Source organism: Athalia rosae, chromosome 6, assembly GCF_917208135.1.
Source record: "Athalia rosae chromosome 6, iyAthRosa1.1, whole genome shotgun sequence".
In the NCBI taxonomy this organism is placed as follows: domain Eukaryota; kingdom Metazoa; phylum Arthropoda; class Insecta; order Hymenoptera; family Athaliidae; genus Athalia; species Athalia rosae.
The window spans coordinates 2,803,864-2,812,342 of record NC_064031.1 but is presented as its reverse complement, the minus strand read 5'-3'; the positions used below and the strand labels follow the sequence as shown (position 1 = coordinate 2,812,342).

The following is an 8,479-nucleotide window of genomic DNA, read 5'->3' as shown; positions in this document are numbered from 1 at the left end:
CAATTAATCGAAATCGTCAGAGATACATGGGAATTATATCCCCTGTGGGACGGTACTGTGGGCGATTTCATCGATGGATTTAATCTTCGGTTAATTTGTTGTCTAGAAAATGTAATCGGGATAGCCAATTAAGGAATAGAAAAAAAGTGATGTGGAAGAAAAAATAAATAATAATTATAATGAAATAAATAAATAACTACGCTATGTTTTTACTGCATTAGGTCATTGCTGGTTACAGATTCTGCGTAATTATGATGTTGATCTTTTACTGGGAAATCGCAGTGAGAAATGCGAACGACGAACAGTCTGCGCGGTTTCGTGTTTCGAGATCCATACGACTTGGAGGAAATCCCAGTTCCTTATGGGCTTCGAGGCTTTTCTTCGGAAAATTTGCACCACATTTGGTACTTGCGATTCGTTCTAGAATCGCCGTATTCGCGATCGAATGATTTCAAATGTTCTAGATACGTTACGGGGAAAATGAAGAGAGACGAATGCGGGGACAGTGATTTTTTTATATTTCCAACACCTCGGAATAGACGGATTTCATTTTCCAACAACCATTGTACTCGAGTTCCCATAGCGGTTATTTTGGATTCCATCTCATGAAGCTGGACTTTTACGTTCTCCGCAGCTACTGATTTTCAAGTAACATCTCCAAAGCGTTAGAATCTGAAATTTTTCATCGTTAGCCGAATTCAACTCATGATTTCTTACGCACAAAGTGCGATTTCCACATACCCTATATACCAGATACACCAGGACCACCGATATGATAATCGTTCCCATGACCCACAGAATTATTCGAGCAATCGAGTGTTCGAAATGTAACCTGGAATGACGTTGATCAGCAATTTTTTGAAGGTCTTCTTCAAGTTCGACCAATTGGAAACTTATTTTATCCAAATCCTCAGAAGCAGTTATCCTCACTGGCTGCAAATCGGAAGCGTACAATTTTTCGAATTCGATCAAAGCGCTTTTTTCTTTCTCTCCCAAGAACAGATCGAAGGGTGGAAGATAACCGCGATGACCTTCCGTTATCGTTGAATTTTTACTCTCGAGCACAAGCTGATCCGAAGAAAGCTTGCACTTGCCGTCGATTGAAATTATTCCCGAATCTTTCAGTGTCACAAAATGTTCTCTTTCGTTCGCGCAGGTTATTCGGACTTCCTCTTCGTTCGGCGCGACGAAGAGCCACCTACCCTCGTCCTCCAAATCCATGTACAACGTCTTCGTCAAATGAACGTACCTGACCTTGCAATTTTCCGGAAGGTGATTCGGCCTGCAACGCAATTTTATTTCGCAAGAATCGTGGGAATGGAGAAAATTCATGGGGTAATTTTTTCTGCACACGTAACGATCGTTGACCTTCTTACATTGTTCGAGGTCTTCTTCGGTCACGTCTAGATAAGTTTTGAAGTCGACGTCGATCGCTGTCAAATTTTTCGCCATGTCGACGTAGCCGTAAAGATTAGTGTCCACTTTGGCAGGTAAAGGTATCGTTCTTTGTAAAACGTAAACCTGCTTTTCCAAAATCGGTATCTCGACTATCGTCACAATCTCGTAATTGACGTAATAAGCTTTGAATTCGACGAATCTGGTCAATAAATTCGCATTTTCCGGTAGCAAGTCAACGGGAAAATTTGAACCGGGCGACAGATATCCGACTTGTGGTTTCAGAAGTTTTATTAGTTCAGCTGGCGAAAGAACGCTGGGATGAAGCGCGCCCTTTTTAATGTAAACCAGATACTCGATCACACCGTTGATATCGTTTCCCAGGTCATTTGCTAGCGAAGTAAAAATTGGAATAAGTTTATCGAAATCCTCTCGTAAAGCTGGATAGCCGATTCCGTGATCCTTTTGCAAACGGGTGATCCCGAGTTTCAAAAGCGTCTCATGAATTCTAAAATCGTAAACTGAATTTTTAAGATTCGTCAAACTCGTTCGACGAACATTCGTCTGTTTCATCGCAGCCAATTCGATGGGGTTGTGATGACCGCGAATCTGCGTGTCGTAATATTCAGCATCGGTGGAATCCAAGTTCCCGAAAAGTTTTCTGAAGGATTGCAGGTTCGTGACGTTCAAAAATTTCCCGTGATCTTTTAGGATAGTAACGTTCCCCGCGATTCCGGCTAGGTGTTCAAATTTCAGTTGGATTTCGTCCAGTTCCTGCCGAACTTGGTTCAGTAATTTTTTACATTCGGAATAATCCTGGCTTCTATCAACCCCTGAAATTGAACATGCAGTTGACGCAGCTTCGTAATAATTTTCGAGAAATTCTTGTCTTTCGAAAAATGAAAGTATGCTGGAATGGGTTATCAGATTCCATTTGCTGTTGTAGGTGCTCAAGGTCCCCACGTACTCGAAGTAGACACCAGGGTTGCTGTCGAAGTATTTCAGCTCGTATCGCATCCCCAGCGATGTTCCGGTCCCAAATATCGTGAGAAAGGCGACGATGGACACGAATCTTCTGTCGAATAGAATCATCAGTTTTTTTCTTTAGAAAATTTCTTTACCAATGTGACAGAAATTCACTCACCTTTCGTGGTACATTTTAATCGACAGGATGTAGCAAATTTTGGAAACTTTCAGGAAACATTCGACTTCGTGTCACTCGATATCCATATCGTATAAATTTTATTTTATCATTCGTTTAATTCTTTTTTTCTTCCAACATTCGCTCATTTGTAAAACTAGGCTGATCACGCGTGCTTCTCAAGCGCAAGATAATAACTAACTAACTAACTAACCAATCGTCACCATCTTTTTCCCAGTCATATGATAATGAAGAAATGTCTTCTTGATCCGGAAATGCTTTGTGGTGACTTAACGTCACAGAAGTTTCATCATAAAACTCATATTTCTACAACATCATAAGATACTTTGACCAAAGCTCCGGAGTCATGAAAAGCTGCTCAAACATCTCAACAGTTGAGTCGAAATTTTGCTTTTCATCGAGCCATAATCGACTCAGTGAATCGACGATCATTCTCCAATAAAGTACGATCTTAAAATGACGAGGCTCACGTTAAGTTTCCATTTTTATTTTCACCATGACGGCGTGGCTTCCATAGCGATGTTTGAAACGCCGTGACAGCCAATCGCGAGCTTTTCCGATAAGCCGTGATGAAATTTCGAGAATTTGCACGCAGGTAATACCGGTGTCGCAATGAAACCGCAGCGTGACATAATTATAATGCTCGGTGATCAGTGCAGATCCTTACATGGCACGAAGCTGACGAGTTTAACTTTGTCAATTTTTTTTCCATCGACTGAACTTTTTTTTTTCTTCTTATAAAAAACGGTTTCACAAAACAGCAAGGTCTGATCCTCCCTCATCTGTTGTCTCAGTTTCGGAAGAAGCAAAATCTGCGTTGCTATGTTCATGACTGATGCACTGTCATGGAAAACGCAAATGAGAAAATGGTTTTCTTTCAGGAAATCAATCGAACATTCGAGAAAATTAATTTATCCCCTTCTGTATTCTGATTCTGATGCGGTATCGATACGTTAGACGTGGGCGGGGTGACTCGATCTTTTCCCTCTCTCGCTGTTCTTTTTTGACTTTTCTTTATTCTGTTTTGTTTGACAGGAAATTGGTCACGCTTGTATTTTTGTAAAGCTCAAATATCCTCGGTATACCGAACGTACGGCGTAAAAATATTCGCGATCTTTCTTTAAACATTATAGGTAGACACAGCCGTGGCCGACCTCATACGCGACTTCCCGTATTTGGTTAACATTCGACGATTTCAAGTAGGCGAACCGGTCGCCGGTCTGAGAAATTGTTGCTCCGTCTGCAGCTTACATACAACAACGTCAGGCTGGCTTCAAACGGGGCGAGGCTTTTCTCTCAACTTCTATGACCCCACCGGTGAAACTGAAGACTCAAAAATAAACCACCTCGTATTATTGAGAGTCAAAAACAAATTTGACAACACATAGCGATTAATTGAATCTTTTGAAACTGAAGTTTTTCTTCGTTTAAGTTTTTTTTTTTCTTCTTGTGATCTAGTGATCTTTTTATACACGTGATCGATCGATTAAGATTCATTGATCTGATTGAGTAATTAATTAGGATAACGTAATCGAGTTTCATGTAGTCTAGTTATCCATTTTCGGTTTGAAAATTGTAAATGCATAGTTATGTCAATCTGAATAACTGCGTACACACTTTCACCGCGTTTTCCTTGATTCATTTAATCGGAGGTCCTTCGAATGTTTTATTTTATTTTATTTTACTTTTTTCAATTCCTTTGAATTATGAAGTAGGTGGATATAGTACGTTAGCTGCATACGTGTATACCTGTGTATACATTATGAAACTGAGACCAAATGGATTCATTTCCTTATTTGCAGATACTCTCGATATCCAGGGACCACCGGCTTTAATTCTACAAATGTTAATTCTCGTTACACGCGTTTATACGTATACGCGAATTGAATAAAATATCAGTTCGAAAGTATGTAGCATTTACGTACAAATGTGAACGCAATAAATGATATAAATTATACAGATCGACGTCTCGATATGAATCATTATCATTATTTGAAAAAGAGATATCCACCGCAGATGATCGTCGTTTTCAAATATCTCGCAACTGAGCTTTTTTCCATTCTCACGATACGTTGAATCCTAAAAAAAATTAAATTACTTAATAATATCGAATGAGAACCACTGAACGAATCGAATTGAACCTCCAGGCTATTTTCACCGCGTGAAGTCATCAGTCATTAAAACCATTTATGGTCATTCGCACGATCTGCTTATTTTATTTATTTTTCTTTTCACATCGGCCACGACGCACACTTCACTATTTTTGTTTTTCACCTGTCGAAAACTTCTTCCAACGTTTCAACGAATGAGAAAAAAATCTTCTCTTGTCATTTCGGATACAGATTCCATCGAAATATCCAACCATTCTCATTTCAGAGTCAAGGATATACACGCATATCCATCTCCCATTCCAAGATAATGAATTCTCCTAAAATGGAGACGGGAATAAAAAAAAAAAAGGAAACCTAGTCTTCTCTATCTACATTGTTCGTTAACGTCTACGGCGATTTTTTTTTCACATTTTTTTCATCAATGAGAGAATTCCAAAACGAGTTGAAAAATCACATACTTATGTAACCGGTATAACATGTTGACTTCGCCAGAAAAAAGTGTGTTTTGTTCATCTTCGCTAATTATTTTAAATGGATTACGATTTACATATCTCCATGACGATCATGATTTACGTGAACAGATGAAAAAAGAAAAAGAAAAACTCGCTCCAAAAGCTACAAGACATGTGACACAGTGTAGTAATAAGTGCAAACAGTTGGTTACACCATAAAATGGATTACACGCCATGAAAAAGTACTCGACAACATTCGCGGTGCAAGTGCATTTGCAGCCGATGATGTCATTTTTAAAACTGTACCTAGCGAACTCATGTAAAGCGTGTATATGATACATAACGTTCTACATAATTCTGATATGTATCCTCGGTTAGCGATGGACGATAGAATTCGCAACGTTTAAAAATATCCCGAAGGATTCGCTCGTGACATCTGTTTTGTTCCCTTTTCTCCCAGAGAAATCTGCTTCGGTCTCTCTTTGTTCATGTACGTGTTTAAAAAAGGAAGATAAAGGAAACAATGTGGTTTTTATCAAGGCCGTAGTTTTACTGCAGCCAGACAGACGGCAGAATTGGAGACAACGTCATCACTTACTCCCAGACGGCACGAGCCTTTCAGTGGCCCTTATTAGAGAATATCCTCCAGGACGTCAGGCCGGCGTGTCGGTTCCTCAGAATTTTTCTGTTCATCATTCTTGACCATGACACGGATTTTGAGAGACCGGTATAGACGTACGCGTCGTTGCTGCACACAGCGATCGTCAAACGAGGTCGTGATTCGTAAGATATCAATTTGAGAATATCAATTATTCGTTTATGTTATTTATCGGTAAACACACGCGCTTATATTCGAAAGGAGAAATTTTCGAACTTACTCTTCATCACAGTTCATGAAATTGGTCCAATTTTGAATACGATCTGCCCACATCTGGCGACGAGAATGATTTAACGGAAGATAAAAAATAATTACAAACGTCACGAGGAGTCAAATTTCATCGAGTCGTAATTGTTCGTAGTTCATATAAGGTCGTATTTGAATGATGTCCGCGAAATTTGCGTGGGTGAAATCAACCTTCATACGTCATCGACGGTTCAAGGTACATGAAATACGCCTGCAGTCTATTATTTAAATAATAATTGTGAACTTTATTTTTATCCTACGTTATCATAATCGACGTTTTTTTTTTTTTTTCTTTCTGTATTGCGATCAAAAGTTCGCCAAATTTGAACGATGCACAATTTTTTTTTTCACCGACCATGTGATTCATCGTTGACCGAATATTTCATTTTTTCATTCTCTTCCTTTATCGTTTCAGAATAACCTTGAAAACGTACGACCTCCCTTGATTCGCAGTGATTGTGATGAATTTAAAAATTTTTATCACGAACGTCAGGAAGATTACTGCCAATCACATGAAGTAGTTTTGTTCAATGAAACTAATGAACGTACCTATATTCTTTTTTTTTTTTTCAACTGAAATTTACGAGCGACACTCTGAACGGACTACGCATACAGAAAGAAAGTTATTCGACGAATTTTCAACCTGTTTTATGTCGTTGATGTTAAGATTGTTCAAAACTAGATGATCATTTTTTACGAGCTGACATAAAACTCGAAAGGTGTAGGATTTTTATTATTTCCTTTCCTATCCTTTTTTTTTTTCAAACACGGAAATTATTTGATAACCGTACCGCAATTCGTCTGCAGAACTAACGAGATTCTATTCCAGCTCGTGAAAAAGTGACGTGAATTTTCAAACCACACTAAAAATTTAAAACACAGTAGCTATCAACGACTCTTGTGCGTTCTAGTCAGAGTAACGTCCATCAGAGTATTATTAGAGGATTATAAAAATTCGAATGGGAAGCAGATAAAGAGAAGAAAGAAAAAAATGCATTCCTCGAGGATTTAAAATTCTAGAAATGTTCTCAAAGCTTGAATCATCGCGATGAACTTTTTAAGGGCTCAAAGGAATGCGATAAAATACTCCAAACTCCCTTCCGAAAATAGTGCTGGAGATAAGCCAGTCTGTAAAAAAATTTCAAACACATTCAACGACCGAAAATACCGAAGAAGAATCGATCCTTGATGTTTGATCGATACGGAAGAACCTGCCACCATTTAAACATAAGCCGTGAGAGAAAAAAGGATCATCAAACACGCCTGAATCACCTGCACTTCCGACGTAAATGTTTGGTCGCGTGCCATCAGGCGCTCGGCGAAAGAGCACCTTATAGTTAGAATAAACCGCAGGGTACGGCTTACAAATCAATCGGATGCATCACACGTCATTTTACCGCAGTGTTGAAAGCGCCGGGATCACGAAACGTGTCAAAATATTGATTTAGAATCGTTCGATTGAATGTCAAGTGTCAGTTTCTTCGTGGGATTACAAGAAAAAAGTAAAATGAGTGCAGCCCTAGCGTTTTTCTGTAATATTGGATGATAAAAACGATCATTCTTTGATTACTCACAATTCCATTCAACCACCGGCATCATCATCGTCATCATCGATTTTTTACCGATGATCCTGATCTCCGATTTCCAACGCTCTGAATAATGAAAACCAGTCAAAGTTACAATCAAGTGAGTCGGGTGCGACTGCATTTCGAAATGAAGTTAGATTCCCATGAAGAATGGAAGGATTTTTTTTGGTTCTTCGAAATTTTGTTTGCTAATAAAATAAAAGAATATACCGGCACGAACGAGTGTACTAAAAGAATTGACTTTCATGGTGGTTTCATCCCGTCCGGCAGCACTTTCGGGACTACCACCTAGTGAACGGCATGTTCCCGCGTAGCTGGATTACCTTAAAGGCAACCAAGTTGCCATGACAACTTTCTGAAAACATTGAAGTTCGTACCGCGACGTCGCGAATTGTACAACAAAATCAAATTCACATCACCTGCAACATCCTCTCAACCCTTTCGAATCCCTTCGCACCCGGAAAGTTCTTCAATCGTTATCGATTCGGTTGTTTCATTCAACGTGAAGTTTTACTGCGATCAGCCCTGTAATGAAGTTCATTCATCAGCATTTTACATCACCTACTGAATTTTTATTACCCACCTAGGTTCCTTGGTAATATTGGACGTTTGTGCATCTTGAAATAAATCTTTTCTCTCGCATTCTTCGAAATCGGAAAGTAGAGAATACATTCCGTTGACATATCCTTGATTTTTCACAATTTGGAGCGATAAATTCGCGATAACTCGATCAATTTCATTGATAGGCCAATTTGGCTTGCGGTTTCGGATTCCTGAGATCAAAATACATAGAAATGGCATGGAAAACCCAATTAAAAAAAATGTGGATTCTTGAGCGAAAAATTAAGTATTTTGAAGAATAATGAAGA

General features: G+C 38.9%; 1 protein-coding gene across 3 annotated transcripts; it reads right to left on the bottom strand.

Moving 5' to 3' along the window:
- Positions 1-152: 152 nt before the first annotated feature.
- LOC105688690 lies at positions 153-7,583 on the bottom strand. Of its 3 annotated transcripts, none has more exons than XM_012405205.3 (3): positions 2,540-7,583; positions 742-2,470; positions 153-672 (listed from the first exon to the last, which is right to left on the bottom strand). In XM_012405205.3, exons 1-3 carry the CDS (start codon positions 2,551-2,553, stop codon positions 604-606), a joined length of 1,812 nt encoding a protein of 603 aa, XP_012260628.2. In that variant the 5' UTR covers positions 2,554-7,583; the 3' UTR covers positions 153-603. The 3 variants fall into 3 exon arrangements, with proteins under 3 accessions (XP_012260628.2, XP_048513215.1, XP_048513213.1); XM_048657258.1 differs by having other exon boundaries at positions 742-2,467; XM_048657256.1 differs by having other exon boundaries at positions 742-7,583.
- Positions 7,584-8,479: the final 896 nt, after the last annotated feature.